At 35.6% G+C, this 21,386-nt stretch overlaps 1 protein-coding gene across 1 annotated transcript in view; it reads right to left on the bottom strand.

Moving 5' to 3' along the window:
• Nucleotides 1–21,386, bottom strand: part of NME8 (NME/NM23 family member 8) — a 43,460-nt gene that overhangs the window by 8,319 nt on the left and 13,755 nt on the right. The window contains exons 7-11 of the mRNA XM_054564196.1: nt 20,187–20,253; nt 19,202–19,275; nt 16,884–16,976; nt 15,580–15,767; nt 3,758–3,933 (exon numbers count right to left, since the gene is read on the bottom strand). Coding sequence (XP_054420171.1) covers nt 3,758–3,933; nt 15,580–15,767; nt 16,884–16,976; nt 19,202–19,275; nt 20,187–20,253 — 598 coding nt within the window. The remainder of the gene's footprint in view (nt 1–3,757; nt 3,934–15,579; nt 15,768–16,883; nt 16,977–19,201; nt 19,276–20,186; nt 20,254–21,386) is intronic.

Here is a 21,386-nt window from a genome sequence, read left to right as displayed (position 1 = left end):
CAGGACAACAATGATATACCATTATATACTTATTAAAATAGAAAAAAATCTAAACAACCACCTGCAGAGCAACAGGAACTTCCATTAATTGCTGTTTGGACTTGAAAATGGAACAGTCACTTTGGAAGGAATTTGAGTTCCTTATGAAGCCAAACATAGTTTGACAATATGATCTGGTATTCATACTCCTAGGTATTAAATATTTACCCAACTGAGGTGAACACTTATGTCTACACATGCAAAAAATCATATATTAATGCCTATAGCAGCTTTATTCATAAAAGCCAAAAACTAAAAGCAACAAAGATGTCTTTCAATAGGTAACTGTATAAATTTTGGTGTATCCATAAAATAGAAAATTATTCAGCAATAAAAAGAAATGAGCTAACAGGTTACAAAAAGACATGGAGAAACTGAAATGCATATTAAGTAGCTTTTTAAATTGATGTAGTCCCTTTTATCTATTCTCTCCTTTATATCCTTTGTTCCAAGGGGACATATTGGTGAAAATATTGCTTCATGGAATGTCTGAAATTTTCCTGTCTATGTAATCCTCTATGATTTTTATGGTGTTGTGACTTATATTTGTCTTTTATCCATCTTGAGTTTATTTTTGTGTATAGTGTAAGTTGGTGGTCGAGTTTCATTTTTTTACATGTAACTGTCCAGATCTCCAAAAGGGAACCAACTGTATGGGAAAATATATTTGCCAATGATAACTCGGACAAGGCTTTGAAATCCAAAATATATAAAGAACTCACACCACTCTGTATCAGGAAGACAAACAATCAAATTAAAAAATGGGCAAAGGACCTGGACAGACATTTCTCCAAGGAGGACGTACAGAGGGCCCAGGGACACAAAAGGATGCTTAGCATCAGTAATCATCAGAGAGATGCAAATTAAAACCACAATGAGATACCACTTCACACCAGTCAAAATGGCCATCATAAACAAATCAACAAATGACAAGTGCTGGCTAGGTTGTGGAGGAAAGGGAACCCTAGTACACTGTTGGTGAGAATATAGACTGGTCCAGCCACTGTGGAAAACAGTATGGAATTTCCTCAAAACAATAAAAATGGAACTACCTTTTGACCCAGCAATTCCACTGCTGGTATTATACCCTAAGAGTCCCAAAACACCAATTCAAAAGAACCTATGCACCCCAATGTTCATAGCACCACTATTTACAATTGCCAAGTACTGGAAACAACCTAAGTACCCATCAGTAATCGAATGGGTCAAAAAACTGTGGTACATTTACATAATGGAATACTACACAACAGAAAGAACAAAGGAACTCCTACCCTTAGTGAAAACATGGATGGAAACTGGAGAGCATTATGCTAAGTGAAATAAACCAGGTGGTGAAAAACAAATACCATATGATCTCAGCTATCAGTGGAACCTAATCAACAAAATGATCAAATGAGCAAAATAGAACCAGAGACATGGAAATAAAAAACAAAATGACAGTAACCAGAGGGGAGTGGGTGGGGGATAGCGGGAGAAAAAAGGGGAAGGGTCAAATCAAGGGATATGTACAAAGGACCCAAGGACAAAGGCAACAGGGTGGGGGGAGGGTTGAATGTGAGAGGTGGGAGGGTAGGGCAGGGGGAGCAATGGGGAAAAAGTGGGACAAGTGTAACTGAGCAAAAATAAAAATAAATAAATAAATTCTATTTGCTTAGCCTAAAAAAAATGCATATTAAGTACAAAAAATTAGCCTGGAAAGGCCTCATACTATATGATTCGAACTATATGACATTCTGAAAAATGCAAAACCACAGAGACAGCACAAAGATCAGTGGTTGCCTGGGGTGAGGAGGAGGAAGGGAGGAATGAATAGCTGATTACATTCTGTATGATACCATACATTCTGTATGATTACATGTGTAAAGAGGACACATGACATTATGCGTTTGTAAAAACCCATAGAAGTTACAACATAAAGAACTTTAATGTGAACTATGGATTTTAGTCATTAACAATGTACCAATATTGGTTCATTAATTGTAAAAACATATCACAATAATATGTTAATAGGAGAAACTGTTAAGCAGGCATGTGGGAACTCTGTACAATCTTAATTGTTCTATAAAGCTACAAGTGTTCTAATTTACAAAAATGTATCCACTTAACAAGCATGTATATACTAAGAAATATTTTAAAGGCAAACAAAACATTCCAAAGAACAACACTGTAGGCCCAGATAGTTACACTAATAAAGTCTGATAAACACTTAAGAAAGATATATTAATTACACACTGTCTCTTCCAGGAGGTAGAAAAGGAATAACAACTCATCTCATTTTATGAGGACTGTGTTATGCTGACACAAAAACCAGAAAAGACATTAAAAGAAAACAACAAATAACCCCCATGAATATAAGCACAAAAGTCCTCAACAAAATATTTAAATATCAAATCCAGAAGTATGTAAAAATAAAAAAAACAGTGTACAATAACCAACTATGGTTTATCTGGAGAATGCAAAGTTGCTTCAACATTCAAAAATCACAGTAATTGCCATATTATCAAATTCAAAGAAAAAAATTATATCAGTAGATACAGAAAATGTATTTGAGAAAATACAACATCTATTCATGAAAAAAAAATTCCAGAACTTGGAATAAGTGGAAATTTCCTTAATTTGATAAATAATATTTAGCAGTGACATTATATTTAATGGTAAAAATTGAATGCTTTCCATATAAGGTCGGGAACAAGGCAAGCCTGTCTACCCTCACCTCTCCTAGTCAACATAATATAGGAAGTTCTAGCTAGTCAATCCAATGAGGCAAGCAAAAGAAATAAAGGTATACAGATTGGAAAGGAAAAGGTGTAACTGTCTTGATTTGCAATATCATTGTCTACATCAGTAGTTCGGGGCCAAAGATTTTTGTCCCACAAGAATCTACTTGACAATGCCTGGAGACATCCTTTGTTGTCACAAAGGGCATGGCAGGTGGGGGTGAGTGTTACTGGCATCTACTCAGTAGAGACCAAGGGTGTTGTAAACACTTAACAATGCACATGACACAGCCTCCTTCAACCAAGAATTATCTAGCCTGAAACGTAAGTAGGTCTGACATTAAGAAATTCTACTCTACATAGAAATTACCAAGGAGACTATGTCAAAGCTTCTAAAACAGTTAAGCAAGTCAATATTAAAATATTATAGTATTTTGATACGTTAGCTATGAAAAAGAGTTAATAGTGTGAATTTATGGTTTGTGTTCTTATTCTGCCACCATGTTCACTCTGCTATGTGAATATAGAGTTAGGAAGTGACTAGAACTTTTTAAGTGTAGGCCTTGTATTTATGTTTTCTAATTTAAATCTGGATTTTTTAAAATTTACTTTTCAATTAAAGTCTGTGTTCAGTACTATTCTGTATTATAAGAAATAGAGTTGATAAAGCATCTTCTTCAAATCACACTGTTAATAAGGAGTTGACACAAGCCTCGAATTAAGGCATTTCAGACATGAAAGCTTTCAGTCTTTCTTATGCAATAATTCCTGCCATGTTAAAATTTACCCTACCAAATTCATAAGTTAGAATATACTTTGTAAACTCTCCAACTATAAAAATGTTTTATTATTGACTATTGAGAAACTATTAAATTAACATTAACTAAATTTCTTATTTTAGGTACTTTTTTAAATTCTAAAATATCTTTTATTGTAATTACACTAAAGTTTATTCAAATCCATGTATGAAATACTTTAACAATTTACACCTTATTTCTTACCTTTCTTTTCTCGAAAGAGATCTGGTCGAAGTAATGCCAGTATCCTTTCTAATTTTACATTTGTCATACTTTTAAAATCAGGAAAGAAGATATCAATAAACTTATTAACATTATCTATATTCTCTTCAACATCACAAAACTGAGATATAGCTTGTCTTTCCAGATATTCTTGTAAACTGTTGAAATCCAAAATATAATTTAAGATTATAAACTGAAGTTTAATAACCATGCCAGGAAATTAAAACTGATAATATGTTCATTAAGAATTTGTGGATTAGTAAAACAAAAATATAATTTGACATAAATATAACACATCTCTCTATTACAGCAAAGAATAATAGATTTAATTCAACTTTTTATTGAACTAATCCAAAGATCAATCAAATGAAATCATGTATATTTGACTTCAAGAGAGGATAAAAAAGACCAAAATAAAATGTTTATTTTTTTTCTTTCCTCTGGGTAAATATTTTCAGAAAGTTTCTATTTTCCCTTTTATATTTTGTCTTTCAACCAAGGGTTATTAAGGAACACATTTCATATTTTCAAATAGATACAACATTTTGGTCATTTTTTAGTTGTTTATTTCCAATGTTGTTGGATTATAAACAGAAAATGTGTGTGGTGAAATCTTAATTAAAAAAGAAATGTTGACAGCTGTCAGAGGGAAGGGGGTTTGGGGGAACTAGATAAAAGAAGGTGAAGGGATTAAGCAAAACAACAATAGTCTGGTGATAACCAGAGGGAAAGGGATGGGAGTAGATGGAGGTGGGCAAAGGGCAGACAAGTAGAGATGGTAGGAAACTTTGTTTTGGGTGATGGGTACACAATGCAGTGTGCATATGATTTTTTGTTGAGTTGTACACTTGAAACCTGTATAGTTTTGTGAACAAATGTTAGCCCAATAAATTCAATTTAAAAAAAAGAAAAAAAAACATAATGGTTTTCTTTGCAAAGAAAATTTTATTTGTAAACATATTTATATTTCATATATTATAGATATTATATATAATTATTGAGTATGCATTTTCCATTCCTATATATCCTTGTTTATCTTGTCTGCTGTGTATTGAAATTTTTTACCAAAGGTATTTTTATCCAGTCTTTATTTTTCAAATACTTTTATTTTTATATTTTTAACTGTTACATTGTTTAGGGCATTTTGACTACTATATCTTCTACATAAATGCTGCCTTTTACATTGCGTTCCTTTTTTAATCAAGTTTAACACTTTTAATGTTCAATTCTAATACTTCATTTTTCTTGGCTTTATTATTTTTTTTGCCATCCTTTATTTTTATTTTTCTTTGTGTGTTTCTTCTAAACAACATGAGTAGTTTTTAAAACTTTATTTTGAAATGATGGAAAGTTTCAAGAGTAGGATAATGAACTCTAAATTCACCAACTGTTAACATTTTGTCACGTACTATTATCTCATACACAATCCACATTCAAATTTCATCAATTTTATAATAAGGCTTATCTGTAGCAACTTGTTCCTAATCCAGGATTACACTTGCATGTAGTTGTCCTAGTTCCCTAATCTCTCCTCATCTCCAGTGCCTCAGCCTTTTTTGTCTTTCAAAACAGTGATATTTTAAAGAGTCCAAGCCAGTTGTTTTGTACACTGTTCCTTGTTTTGAATGGTTTCAAACTCTTGGGTGGCCCAGAATGTTTCCTATTACATTCAGGTATTAACCTTTGCCAGGAATATTGCATAAATTGTGCTGTATTCTTCTTGGTGCATCACAATAGAAGTACACAACACCAGTTTTCCCCATTACTAGTGACATTAATATGGTTAAAGTAGTACTCCTTAGTTTTCTCCACTGAAAAGTTAAAATTTCCATTTTGTAAATGATATGATATTTGTGAGGACACTATTTTAAACCATATACTTAGGACTTCCAACCAAGATGGAGGTGTAGGTAGATACACTTTGCCTTCTTGCACAATCAAAAGAAGGACAACAAATTTAAAAACAAAAAAACAACCAGAACGGTCAGAAAATCCAACTGTATGGAAGTCCAACAACCAAGGAGTTAAAGAAGAAACATTCATCCAGACTGGTAGGAGGAGTGGAGACAGGCAGCAAAGCAGCAGCTGGTGGTCCTACATTTGCACGAGGATAAACCGGGAAGAACAACAGAGGAGCGAGATAGATCTTGCAACCCAGGGTTCCAGGGTGGGAAAAGAAAGCCTCAAAATCTCTGGCTGTAATGCTTATGGGGGTGGCAGCAGCAGGAGAAACTCCCAGCCTCACAGGAGAGTTCCTTTGAGAGACCCATGGGGTCCTAGAACATATACAAATCCACTATCCTGGAATCAGCACCAGAAGGGCCCAATTTGCTGGTGGGTAGTGGGGGAAGTGACTGAAGGCAAGCTGTTATGTTTTACAACATAACAGGAGTGTCCAAAGAAATATGGCCCACATGAAAGAACAGATCAAAACTCCAAAAATAGAACTAAGCTTCAAAGAGATAGCAAACCTTGTATCACATGTAGGGTTCAAAACACTGGTAATCAGGATGCTCACAGAAATGGTTGAGTAGGGACACAAAATAGAGGAAAAACTGATGGCTTTGCAAAGTGGAATAAAGAAAAATATATTGGGAACCAACAGTGAAGGGAAGGAAACTGAAACTCAAATCAACGATTTGGAGCTGAAGGAAGAAGTAAACACTCAACTGTAACAGAATGAAGAAACAAGAATTTTTAAAAATGAGGAGAGGCTTAGGAACCTCTGGGACAACTTGAAATGTTCCGACATCTGAGTCATAGGGGTGCCGGGAGGAGAAGAGGAAGAACAAGAAATTGAAAGCTTAGTTGAAAAAAATAATGAAAGAGAACTTCCTCAATCTGGCAAAAAAAAACAAAAACAAAAAACAAAAAACAAAGGCTTCCAGGAAGCCCAGGAAGCTCAGAGAGTCCCACAGAAGTTGGACCCAAGGAAACACACAGCAAAGCGCATCATAATTCCATTACCCACGATTAAAGATAAGGAGAGAATCTTAAAAGCAGCAAGAGAGAAGGAGACACTTACCTTCAGAGGAGTTCCCATAAGAATATCAGCGGATTTCTCAAAAGAAACCTTTCAGTCAAGAAGGGGCTGGAAAGAAGTATTCAAAGTCATCAAAGACAAGAACCTACAACCAAGAATACTCTATCCAGCAAAACTATCACTTAGAGTGGAAGGGCAGATAAAGTGCTTCCTGGATAAGGTCAAGTTAAAGGAGTTCATCATCACCAAGCCCTTATTATATGAAATGTTAAAGGGACTTACCTAAGAAAAAGATCAAAACTAGAACCGTGAAATGACAGCAAACTGACAACTATCAACAACTGAACCTAAAAACAAAAGCAAACTAAGCAAACAACTAGAACAGGAACAGAATCACAGAAATGGAGATCACATGGAGGGTTATCAGCATGGAGGGGGAGGAGGAAGAACGGGGGGGAAAGTACAGGGAACAGGAAGCATAAATTTTAGGTACAAAATAGACAGGGGAAGGTTAAGAATAGTGTAGGAAATGGAGAAGTCAAAGAACGATACATACGACCCATGGACATGAACTATAGGGGCAGGAAGAATGCTGGCGGGAGGGCAGGTGCAGGGCAGAGGGGAGAAAAGAGGGGAGAAAAAAATGGGACAACTGTAATAGCATAATCAATATAATATACTTTATAAAAAGAAACTACATATTTTTCACACAATGGTTTTAGCACCCATTGATGATTCTTTCCTGCATCAATAATTTATTATAATGCTTTTTAATTTAGTTTTTTTCTTAGCCTCATAATCTCTGTACTTAATGGAATAATAAACTTCATATAATTAGCAAAATAACCATATACTTGACTATATTCCTTTCATCTTATTTTATATGTACTATTTATTTTAAATGGTACTGTCTTCTTTTTTTTCTTTCCCTTATTTTGCTGGTCTGAGCAAGTTGCTATTCATTCCTTGTTTTTCCCCTTGTTAATGTAGCAATGTTATTGTATTTATTCACTGCATTAATGTTTGCCATCATATACCTGCTTCCATAAACACATATATGCCAAATATTTCTTGCAATCTGAAATACTATTTCTTTAATTAACACTCCATTCACCTCTCCCCTTTCTGCAAGTTCAAGTAATAGCCTTAAAATATTTTGTGACTTTACTCATCTCATCTTTCCTCTTTCTTCTCAGGGATTATTTAACCATTTTGTCGTACATACTCAGTAACTCCTAGGTTTGTTGCAGTAACTTAGGGTGTATCAGAGTTTTCTTTTATTTAAAGAGTCCTTCATTAGTTATTATATTATAACCCAGAATTATGTAATGTGTGTGTGTGTGTGTGTGTGTTGTGTGGGGCAGGGAGTGTCTGTGTTCATAAATTTCAAGGTTCACTGGTAACAACTGTTTCTCTTCTCTTATTTATTATCCCCATATCAAGGTGTCATTTTTCATTTTTGGTTTTGTTAAGTCTTTCCTCAAACTTTTTCCATGGAAAGATTATATAGGTGATATATTTCTAAGCATATCCTTGAACGTCTTCCTTTGCTCCACCAGATAAGTGATATCTTGGCTTCATTAGGAATGTAGGAGTTGACGCTGGCAGGGGAGTTCAGTTGGTTGGAGCATCATTCTGTGCATCCTGTGCACCAAGAGGTTGTCAGTTTGAATCCTGGTTAGGGTAAATACTTAGATTGTGGGTTTGATCCCCAGTTGGGTTGCATACAGGAGGCAACCAATCACTGTTTGTCTTGCATTGATGTTTCTATCTTCCTTTTTCTCTCTCTGCAATCAATTAAAAACCATATCGTTGGGTGAGGATTAAAAAAAAAAAAGAAAGAATGCAGGTGCTCGAGTCCTTTTCTCTTAGTAGTCTGACAAGTCCTATTGCAGTCAGAGATTTTTTCCTTTGTAAGTAACTCAGTTGCTGCCAACAATGGAATTGGTGAAAGGGGTGACCTAAGGGGGGATGTTGACTCTAGGGAAATTTTAAGCCAATTGTAAAACCAACTAAAAGCTGAGCTTCTTTATGATCACCGATGCACTGGAAATTCTAAACAATGTTGTTGATAAACTACTCTTCCTTGAAAAAAAAATTTGTTTATCTATATGCTAAACAATTCCTGTGGTAAGTGCTGAATTTTCTAAATATATTATATAATTAGGCTTCAAGTTAGTTATCCTTAATAAACAGTGTACTTTATGTTGTAGTCTGCATGAAAGAATCAATCCTAAAATAACAAAGCTATTGTCAGTATTTCAATTTTTGGAATTTATTGTGAAACAGGAATTTTATGTATCTCTGTTTATTAAACATCAATATACAAAGTCTTTCCAGAAAAAGTCCAGTCATTGTTAATATAATAACAGTTTGCTCAACATTGATGTAACCTGGTATCCAAGGAGAGTGGACAGGAATGCACATGCATGAACAATGACAACTTCACTGTACTAGTCAGTGGGGCAGTAGACATTGTTGAGTAAGCATGTGTACTGTGTGGCCAATACATTCAAAATGACTGAGCAAGTAGAGCAATGAATCTGCATTAAATCTTGCGTTAAGCTTGAACATTTCTTTGCAGAAACTATTTGGACAATTCAGAAGGCTTTCAGGGACGATGCAATGAATGTAGCACAAATGTTTCAAAGGTGGTCAAGAATCTACTGAAAGTGATCCATGCTCTGGAAGGCCTGCAACAAACAGAACACCTAAGAATGCTGAACATGAACGGGCTGCAATCAACAAAGACTGGTGACTGACAGTGTGAGATCTAGAAGCTGATCTGGGGATTCCAAAAACTGCTGTCTGAGATTTTGAAGCAGGATCTTGGAATAAAACATGTCATGGGAAAATTCATTCCACAGCTTCTGTTATCAGAGCAGAAGAAACATTGTGCTGCAGTTGCTAATGACTTGATTCAAACCGTTAACAGTGAACCAGGTTTCCTCAAGAAGGTCATAACAAGAGATGAATCGTGGGTCTATGGCTATGATCCGGAAATTAAGGCCCAGTTGTCCCAATGGAAGTTGCCTAAAGCTCCATGCGTAAAGAAAGCATGGCAAAGTCACAGCAAGATCAAGACCATGTTAACTGTGTTTTTGATTGGGAAACTGTTGTGCATCATGAATACATCCCTCTAGGCCAAACAATTAATAAGGAGTACTACCTCAATGTTCTTCATCAGTTGAGTCATGCAATACAATGAAAACAGCCGTAGCTATGGGCCTCTGGTGATTGGCAGCTTCTCATGACAATGAACCCGTTCATGCATTATGTCTCATGTAGAGTTTTTTGGTCAAGCATCAAATCACCCAGGTGACTCAGCCCCCTACAGTTCAGATTCAGCATCCTGAGACTTCTGGTTTTTCCTAAAATTAAAATCACCTTTGAAAGGGAAGAGATTTCAGATTGTTGGTGAGATTCAGGAAAATATGATGGGTCAGCTGACGCTGACTCCAACAAAGGATTTTGCCATGTTTTGAACAGCAAATAGACGTTGGGAGAATTGTGTGAGGTCTCATGGTGACTACTTTGTAGGGGACTGAGGAGTCACTGTTCCATGTACAATGTCTCTTGTATCTTCATCAATAAATGTCTCTATTTTTTATGGTACATGGCCGATACTTCCTGGATAGACCTCATATAGTACCCAATCCATTGAGCCACACCAGCCAGGGCAAGACCTCATATAGTAGAGATCAATTTTGAGACTGTCACTGACAAATTTTCAAAAGTTAAGGCTTACAAACAAAAATTATACTTTTTAAAAAATGCATTAATATAATTAGGTAGTAGTAACCTGTTGTTTCAGTTTTGGTGTTATAATACTTTTTTTGTTCATTTATACACAAAATGCCGTAAGAGGCAATTTTCACTATGTTTATTATTTGTCTCACTCAATAATTGGAACTTAATATAACATTGTCATATAGAGGAGAAGGGTATTAAGAAAATTACCTGCTCTGGGTCTCAGACATATTAAGTATACCACTGCCTGTTCTTTCTCTCTAGAAACAGTGTACAGTGTTTTTCCCAGGATATCCACATGCATTTCTTCACTCCAGGGAATTTTTCCCCTCTTACTTGTTGATTTATAGTTTGTCCATCTGTTCTTTCTTCTCTGTATGGAGTGTCTCTTATTACATGATTCCACAGCATATTCTTCAGATTACTTATGTCTGTTCTCAGGATGTCTGTCTCATTTTTCTTTTTCTATATTTGGAGTCATTTCTTGCAGCTAATTTCCCAAATCCTTAATTCAAGTCTCAAATAACTATCACGCCCTCTAATTCTTCACTTAACAATTCAAATTGTGATTTTTACCGTTCATATTTGAAAGTTTACTATCAGTAGTTACAATATTACTATTATTTTATTTAAGGATTTTTCTGTCCCTAGCAGCTCTTTTTCACTGGGCTTGTATTTTGATTTCCGTGTGCACCTTCCTTTCTCTGGACACTAGGCTCCTTAGGTGGATAGTCATTTCTCTCTGTTAGTTCTTGCGGATTAATGTCTGGTTTTTGGTGTGTTAAGTGTTGGAAACCCTGTACTTGGAAGGCAAAAATGGCCTCTAGGCTACAAGCCAGCAGGCTGTCATTCCTCTACAGAAACAACTAGAAAAAGCCCTTAGAGAACTGGACTTTGAAGGCAAGGAAGTCAGTAATCCTGGTTAGCTTTACCATTGACTTTCAGGAGTCAGAGGTCCAGTGAACTCCAGGCCTCACCTATGGTCATCTGCTTATTAGTACAGATTCCCTTTGGTTCTAAAGAGGCAAGAAAAGTCTGAATTTGGGAGTAGAGAGTGAAGTTATAGAATTCAGACTGCTCTGATCCCAGGAACACTTTTGAAGATTTTTCTAGGAGTTGTATCACTTTTCATTTACATGAGAATTTTGTAAAAGAAAAACTAGCTCTCTATAGCTATGACATGTACAGAAATAAATGGGTTACCAAGAACAGGATACATGTGTTCTATAGAGAGAGAAATACAATATATTATAGGAGTTAGGAATTGTTATCTTCACTCAGGCATAAAGACATAAAGCTGAAAGAGACCTTAGAAATCATTTAATATTTTCCTCATGTTTGTATCCTGAGGACTTGGCACATAGGACTTTAATAAATATTAGATGAATGAAAAGATGAGTAACAGAATAAATAAGTGAATGAATGAATGAATGAGCGAGTGAATAAATGAATGAATGAATGAATGAATGAGTGAAGACTGCCTAAAACTACTTATATGACTGAGAAAAGCAGCTGAGGAACCACACCTTCCCCTTCTGAAGAATGACTGGAAAACAAAGATAAACAACATTTGTCTTTTAGCTTCTTAATATACAAGCTGGTTAAGGAGACAGAAATGTATACAGATAATACAAATAATGTGATAAAAAGCCATCATAAGTGAATTTAGAATCTGGGTGAAAACCTTGGGTGCCTGTGTCCTGTTTTCCTTGTTCTTTCTCACTCCTCCCTGGCCAACCATTGGATCAAGTGGGCTTTTGTTGGCATAGACGAAGTATTCCCACACCATTTGTGTTTCTATCTGTAGGGATAACCAACCTGACAAAGACCTGGGGCTCTGCTGTCTTGGGACTAGTTCATGTTTCCAGGAGGGGCCACCTATTACTTGCAGTGTAACTGCTCTGCTTTTAACTTCCATTCTGCCTCTCCCTGATCCCCTACCACCCAGAAAGGATGAGGAGGAGGCTTTGAAGTGTGGGAGGGTGGAAGAAAAAATAAAAGTGAACCAATGTGTAAATTACTCACGAGAGTTTTTGTTCTTGATTCTTTAGTTTTCAGATCTACTAAAAGATGACAAGTGGCAGTGCACAGTACCTGTTAAGCCCTGCCTCCAGAACAAGAGTTATGAAATCTGATTCCCACCGCGTTCCCCAGTAACCCATGTTGCCAGCTTGTGGCCACTGCGCTGGATAAACATGGCCAAAGGCAAATGGAATCTCTAAGTCTAGAAAGAAAATTCTGCAGACTTGGTCAAAACAAGATTAGCACATCTCACTTCACTCCCACTCTGCCAGTTGCCTAAATTGTTCATTCTATTATGTGGATATTGAACAACTGGAGATACCTACTTCTCAAAATGCAATACTGACTTCTCATGTCAGTTGCATTAATGAGAATTTCACATATCTCTTTTTTTTATGGCCCAAAAATTCTGGTATGAAATCTGATATTGTTTTGAGCCAAACCCTGCTCACGTGAACCTTCCTTCTGACAACTGATTATCATATTTTTTTCTTAAAACTCTGAAAATAGGAACCACTGTTTACAAAGCTCTTTGTCCGCAGTTGATTTACCTTAGTGAGTTCCTCTACCCTACTTAAGAATTGGAATGAGTGATATTAGAGTCTCCCTGTTACCTAAAAAAACTACAACATTGCTAGGAACCAGCAGATGTAGCTACTTAAGAAAAGCTAATACAGTCCATTAGCAACACAACAAGGAAAGTTCTAGAGATTCCCAGTCAGAAAATGCAATGTATAGAGGGGTCAGCCTGGCCCTTTCTCAAACCTGACCTGCTAATATACGAGGAAACCCTCCAGCTGCTGTCTCACACCATTAATCTAGGGCAGGTACAGCTGCATTACAGGACTATGGAAACAAAATTCTACCTGTTCCCAATAAAGACCACTAATACAAACAAGTTAAACCAGGAGACATGTGATCTATTTAAAAACCTGGAGGGACAACTGTCCTAAGTCCTAACTACAACTCAGATGGAAAGGTCCACATCAGGTTCTACTAAGCACCTCAACTACGGTAAAGCTCGCAGGGATACAAAATGGGGTGCCCTTATCTCAAATTAAACCTGTTTCTTATGAGTCCCAACAGGAACCACAACCTGGGACCTATTCTTGTGAACCCATTGAAGACCTCAAACTCCTCTTCAAGAAACAAAAAGCCTGTTATAGATAAGTAATATAATAGCTGGGCTTTAATATAATTGTCTTTCTCAAATCTCTGACACTCTTTCTAAAAGTCTCTCTACACACTCAGCCTCCTGCCCCAGGAAAAGAATTTTTCTGTCCCTGTTGGATTTAACCCTTATTAGATAAAGTTCCAGGTTCTCCACTCCACTTACCTTGTCAAATTTGTCACGTCTAGGATACAATTCCATGTCAAGATGATGACACTTCAGAAATTTCAACCCATCTGTACTTGAAAAGAAGCAGCCAATGGCCTCTCTGTTCTGATCTCAGGCCCCATTCCCTTGTCCCCCTTAAATCAGGCATGGAGAGACTTCCATACTCTACACAGGAAGGGACCACATGCCTTGTCAGCAGGAATTAGATACTGAAGACAAATCATCCTCCCTCACCTATCCTAAAAGACTCTGGGGATAGAAGTTGCTAAGGGGGAAATAAAGCAGGATAGTAAGAGGCTAGGGAAATTCCTTGACAAGTGGAATGAGAGAAATTGAGACAAAAATAATTAAACAAGACCAAATAATTTGAGCAATTTATAGCCAGCTAATGAATTACAAGGTTTTATCTTCCCTAATCAAGGACACTTAGAAATAAATGGTTTATACACATTCCAGGCTTTCCTGGGACAGACTAACTTTGATCTCAGTCCCTCTTCAATGCCATTCTTAATGACATTCTTTGAAAATAAAACTAAATAGAAAATAAACCCTGACCCTTCTTTATGCACATGTTGAAGAATCAACATATTGAAGCACACACCTAAAAAGCTAATGAATATTCCATTAAGATTTCCCCTAGCATTTTGGCCAGTCAAAGATAAGTTAAAAAGTCTCAAGACAGAAGACCCACAGCACACTCTCACTAAAGTATGCCCACACTTTGTATCACTGCTAAACTCTAAGAGTCTCCATGAGACTTTGAACCAGAGGAGAAGTGGGCAGTGACAGCTCATACTGGGCTAACCCCCTGAACCTGTCTCCAAGGCCCCTTTTCTCTGACTTTCTAGTGAGCTAACAGCAGCCCTGCCTTGGCTTACTTCTTTCATTGTGACTGATTTCTCAGTGAGCCAAAGTAACTCTGCCTTTGCTTCTGGCTCACTTATTTCCTATATCTTAAGGCCTTTGTTTCACTCTCCCCAGCTTCAATACACAAACTCTCAAAAGCACCTGAACTCATATTGTGAAATCTTTCCTGAATGAAGTCAAGAACCCACATGCTACTAGCAGGCCCACTCCAGCCCAGTCCTCCTCTGGTAATAATGAAACCTCGAGACTTAACTAATCTCAATATGTTCCCACCCAACTCTCCTTCAGGCACAACTCAGAACCCTTGTGTTAAATTCTGGATTTTCTGAGTCATCAGAGGAATAAAAGGCATAAATAATGCATAAAGCCAACTTCTATAAATTACTTACACTTGGTTCCAAATATTTAAAAACCCATTAACAAAAATATACAATGACTTAACTCTCAACAATGTATAACCACTAGCTGCATTAAGTAAAAAGGCAGAGCATGTTTGATGTCTTTACGATACAGGGAAGGTGGAAGTGGAATGTGGGGAAATGGGAGAGGAGACAGGGTTAGGAGGGACTATGCATGGTCCTAGCCTACCTCTGGAGACCCAGCCAATGAGGCCAGACTGGTGGGCCAACCTGTGGAAAGATGAATGAAATTTTTTCTCTTGCTAATCCTCTTGATATAAACTTCAGGGGAATCCCAGCTTTGCTGAATATACAGTACTTTAGATTGAGAGAAATACTTGTGATTTCAACATAAATGTTTGCCTTTAGATTTTGAAATATTTGGATATTACACTTCATTATCTACTAAGACATTGTAAATCATAACTTCCTGGTCTTGAGCTACCTGTCCCGCTTTTTTTTCATCACGGTAGGTGTGGCCATCTCATGTTGATCTTCAGGTGGTTCTTTATGTTCGGTCTCAGGATTTGGTACAGTTTCTTCCCAGGGAGGTTCTTGTTTATTGCTTTGAGATGTAACTAGAATATAGCTTAGGCCACTCGTCACTGAAGGAACAAAATCTTCGAATTCAGGCTACAAAATAAAGTGAGAAACTGTTCAGGTTCCTGAAACGGATAGACTAATGTCGCAGCTACTGCCTAAGTCAAGTGACATCTTCTCCTTCATGATTACTGGGCAAGGGTATGGTATACATGTAAAACCCCTGTTAACAAACACATCTTTCAAAAATAAAAGTTCACAGCTAGCAGGGGTTGACTTTAAAGATAGTCTAATAACTATTCTCAAATTTTAGGATGTTTCCAAATGATCTGAAGGGCTTATTAAAACACCAGTTTCCAGAGTCCAGTCCCAGAGTTTATTACTCAGTAGACTTGGGGAGAGGGGCACCTAGGAACTGGGTTTTCACAAAAGTCCACAGGTGATGCTGATGATGCTGGTCCAGCCTTTTCTTGAGGCCAAAAGAGATGTTTTGAGTGGTGCAACTGGTTTACAAAGTGTTGTTTATAGAACTTTCTGTGATGACAAACATATTCTGTGCTCCTTAACATATGTAGCCACATGCAGCTATTAAGCACTTGAAATATGGTGAGTGCAAATGGGACTACATTTTTACTTAATTTTAATGAATTTAAATTCAAATGGACATATGTATCTAATGGCTAACATATTGGACAGTGCATTTGTAGAAGCTATATCTCCTGACCCCCAAGCCAGTGCACTCTCCAATATACAGAACTGCTTTTATCATATTCCCCCAGGCAAGAATTTTAAAAATAGCTTGAAAGAAAGGCCTTTAGGCACAGAAAGAATTAAAGCTTTCCTATAAAGTGTATGACAAGGAACCGTCAACCTAAGATAAAAATATATAGGAAGTGCCCGGATAATCACTTCCAAGGCTGATGCAAGGAGTCTTAGAAGACATAACATAATGAGGTCTTTGCTCCAAAAGAACACAGTCAGGTCATCCATTCACTTTTGCTTGACAGCTACCATTTCTACTAGAGATTTCTCCAGAGTCACTATATTTGGTATTACCATGATATGAACATTAACAGGGACACTATCATTTATTTGTGTTGGTTTATGGTTTATTATGGTTGGTCACACGAATTCATTTGTTTTTCTATAATAAGAAACATATAAGAATATTGTATTTGAAAACACAGTGACTTTTTTTAACTTTCTTACCTGGTCTGCTATTTGACTATAAAATTCCCTCACTTGCTTTTCAGTGAGCACTCTCTTATCTTCTGCTTCTATGACAAATCCTGCATTGATAATCTTCAATGAGAGAAACGGGTCAGATCCAAACATTGTGGGACCATATACAAAACAAGTCAAAGAGATTTGTGCCCTAGGCTTAACATACCACCCAGATTTCTATGTATTTCATGTAAAAATCTCAGCACAATCCAGTGGGCACTAGATTTGAAGAGGCTCAAAAATATATAAATCAGAGACTCCACAATATTTATAATATTTAAGTGAATTGTCTCAAGATGTGGAAAAACTAACTGAATTCCAAAAAAAGATATCATAGCTTTCTGAATCATAAAATCATAAATCTACAAGCACTTCTTAATCATCTATTTCCAAAATCATTTTAACATTTTTTAAGGCTTTTCTTTGTTAAGGCTATAACTCATAATCTATTATATTTTACTCTTAGCAAAAAAAAAAATTATGCAAATTATGAGAAAGGACAGAATTTAAGGTTTAGCAGTGCTTTACTTGTCTTAAAGAAAATTTAGTGACAAATTTAGCTTGCATGTCATTCAAATATAATAAAATATAACAGGGAGAAGTTTTGAAGCTAATATAACAAGTCCAGTGAGGTATTAAACAATTAAATATAAGTGTAACTTGGATTCAAAGCAACTTAGTAATTACACTAAATGGTACCAATAATTTGAGCTCAATTTTATTTGGGAGTACCCAGCACTAAGTACCTCTGCATCTATTACGAAAGCAAGCCCTGACCTGGTTCCAAGTATTGCAGAGCTATCCTTGCATCTTAGTGACCCCTCTCCTGACATTCCAATTTGAAAAATTTCTAAATATTCAAATTATATCTGTTAAGTTACTAAGTGTCTGACAAAGGAAGATAATATCTAATCAGCATTGAAACTTGATAACTTCTCCTTTACTATAGTTGAAAAATGCAGTGTATTCATTTTTTTATTCAAAATGTTTAAAAACATTTTTATGTGGCTTTCTGCTGTATTTCAAAGATGAAAGGTATTTAAGATATTCATAATTTACATTTCTGAAGTATCATTTAGTATGTCAAAACAAAAAAAAATCAGATGATTCATAGTATTGCCTCAACTAAAGAACTATATAATTTTTAAAATCTTCACTATTGTAGCTATTAAAAAACATACTGAAATAAGGAACTGTAAACCATTCATGTGTGATATTAATTTGAAAACTTTATAAAGTATAAGCAAATATGGGGACTAGGGTAGTCTGGTGTTCCCCTCTTCCACACATACACCAGAATCTGGAAAAGGATAGGGGGAGCTATACTTAGAGACTGATATTAATTAATTAAATTAATAGTTGGAGAGAGACTATGTTTACCATGACCCATGGGCCATAATCAATGATAATGTTGCTATAACTAAAGAAAGAATGCTTCATGGGAAGTTCATCAAGAGATGCCCAACCCCTTACATAGCTCCCTATGTGGTCTCTACTACACATGAAACATTCTTTCAAATTTCTATATAATTTTGTTGTTTCAACACAAAGTCATTGTTCAGAGGTCAGCAAACTACAGCCTGCAGTCAAAATCTGGCCCAATACTTATTTTTGGAAATAAAATTTATTGGAACATAGTCATACCCATTTGTTTACATAGTGTCTGTAGGTGCTTCCTCCATATGATCTCAGAGTTAAGCAGTTGTGGCAGAGATCACATGCCCCACAAACTTGAAAGTCTTTGCCAAATGGCCCTTTATAGAAAATGTCTGCTGGCCTTTGCATTGGAATGCTCTAAACCAAAACATTAAAAGGGTCCTTAAGCTATCATGTATCTAAAAAGAATCATACATTTGGAACAACATACAGGAAAATAAAGCAAGCTAATGTTAACTTATAACAAGCTTATTATATAATAATTAACATATGTTAATCACTAATTACTCAACATGGAAAAAACACTTGCTACAATCCAATATAAGAACTATAAATTTGGAAGCATTTTTCTCAATCTATTGAGATCTTGCTTCCAGGCATGTACTTTGGTTCAAATAAACTCTAATAAAACCTTATTTTTTTTAAAAAACTATAATTTTTATTATTTATATTTGATGCTGATAAAGCAGAGTTATTTAAATGAGGATGCCTGAATAGGTCTAGCCTTTGTAAAGATAAATTGTTCAAAGCCATCGAAGGCATCAGAAGTTCATTTTACTCTAAATAATAAAATTGTCTCTCAATTGAAAATTAAGTGGTTATTATTTTTCAACTAATTTAAATTATTGTGGCAAAATATTACTTACTTTTTCTTTAATTTCTATAGCTTTCCTGGTAATCACAGCTTCAGGTTTGATAATAATGATACTGTATAGTTTGTCTAGGGAAAAAAGAGACAAATTTCATTTTCTTGGTTCAAAGCCTAGATAATGAAGGTTTTGGCAATTAAAAATGTAAACTACTAATGTCCAGTGAATTTTTGTCAATTGACAGCTTTGTTCTTATTATGGCATTTCAACTACCAATGAGTTTCTACTTAGAACCAAAGTGTACTTTTGTATTTGCATACAAGAAAAACATTCACAAGGGTTTGTAGTCAATAAGCAAAGAAAGAAAGAAAAAGGAAGGAAAGAAGGAAGGAAGGAAGGAAGGGAGGGAGGGAGGGAGGGAAGGAGGGAAGGAGGAAAGGAGGAAGGGAGAAAGAGGGAAAAACGGTACTGGTTATTTTAGCACAATTCACATAAATTAGAATCACACCCATTACCCATTAAGCTCAGTATTATTAGTGAGTGAAGTTTCAAATGCAAGCAAACATTACAAACTCATGGATTCACCATTATGGATTTATTTGCATTTATCTACACATTCTTAGATGCTTTAGCTCTACTCCCTCAGGAGGATTGAATGTACACTTATACATCTACACAGACAATCCAATGAAGGCAGGAAATTATTAACTGTAAAATAAATCAGGAGTATAGGTCATCAAGAAAGAGATTATTTTCAGAAGTTGAAGAATGAAGTAAGAGAAAGCTGCTGTCCAGATGAGTTACCCTTTGGCCTGCCCTGGTAACATCTGAAAGGCTCCAGGCATAGAGACCAAAGAGAAGGGAGAGGAAGCAAAAGAGGTTTCATTTTAATAGCTGAGTCTAGTACTGCACAAATCATTATTTATCCTACCAGTTCCTTATCAATTAATATTGATGTCATTATGAGCACTTTGCTGGTTTAAGTGATGCTGTAATGAACATCCTTGTACACAATCCTTTGCATTATTTTAAATTTACTTACCAACATTTTCATTGGATGCTTCCCCAGCATCTTCTGTATCTAAGTCTACCAATGCAATTTCATGATACTATGGAAGAAAATGCAAATAAAGCAGTTATGTTTTAATGTGATGGTGAGTTTTTAGAAATTGTAAATATTTCATTATAAATATTTTTAATCTTAATAATAACAGATAAAGGGGAAGTGTGTCTGCATTTATCTAATACTACTTTTCCCAAGCTTTCCACTAAAATAGAATAAAGAATGTTTAAAATAGTTGGGGTAGGGGAATTATCAGAAATAATGCATATATGTTGTATGAAAATGATTAAAGAAGAACCTTTTAAACTTAAGAAGAGCACAATGAATAAAATAAGAAGCATAGATTAACAAGCAGGAAAGCAATAAATACATAATTATCATGTTAAAAGATCAGAAGCGTATTTGGTAAGTTTCAAGACCCATTCCTGAACATTGTTATTAATATATTAGAAACAGAAAGACATCACCTTAACTTATAAAAAAAAGGCTTGCTCAAAACAATAGCCAATTTCCTACTATTGAGTAAAATACTACAAAGGATGGGGAGTGAGGGTCTTAATTACTTGAGAAGCCCTGAAAGTGCTTCTGTGACTCTGTATATATTAATATATTTACATATAGACATTGTTTTCATGAGAGATTGAATAATTTCAGGTTCTGAATGGAATGAAGACTCAGAAATATTTGGATATAACTATATTGGAAGTATTCACCCTCATTAAAATCAGGAATGAGATAATCATGCCAGCTATAACTTCAAAATTGTTTTAACATTGTATTTGTTGGACTTGTTTTGGCCAGTAGGGTAGCCACTAGCCACATAAGCCTATTTGAGTGCTTGAAATAAGGTTAGTCCAAAGCAAGTGAAAAACACACAGCGTATTCAAAAGATTTAGTATAAAAAAGTGAAGATAATATACCTCATTTTTTATATTGAATATATCTTTAAGTGGAATCTTTCAAATATGCTAGATTAATAAAAAAATTTTAATTAATTTTACCTGTTTCTTTTTTACTGTTTCTAATGTGACCAGGAGAATATTTTAAATTATGTATGTGGCTCACGTTATGGTTTATATTTGATTACTATCAGGGCTGTGCTAGACAAGGCAATTAAATGACAAAGGTAAATAAGAGATTTGTCCAACAAAATGGAATGATATAAAATAAATGTGACAT

This window comes from Pteronotus mesoamericanus, unplaced genomic scaffold (assembly GCF_021234165.1).
Source record: "Pteronotus mesoamericanus isolate MK-2021 breed Mesoamerican mustached bat unplaced genomic scaffold, CSHL_Meso_final scaffold_85, whole genome shotgun sequence".
NCBI classification, from domain to species: Eukaryota; Metazoa; Chordata; class Mammalia; order Chiroptera; family Mormoopidae; genus Pteronotus; species Pteronotus mesoamericanus.
This window is presented reverse-complemented; position numbering and strand designations above follow the sequence as displayed.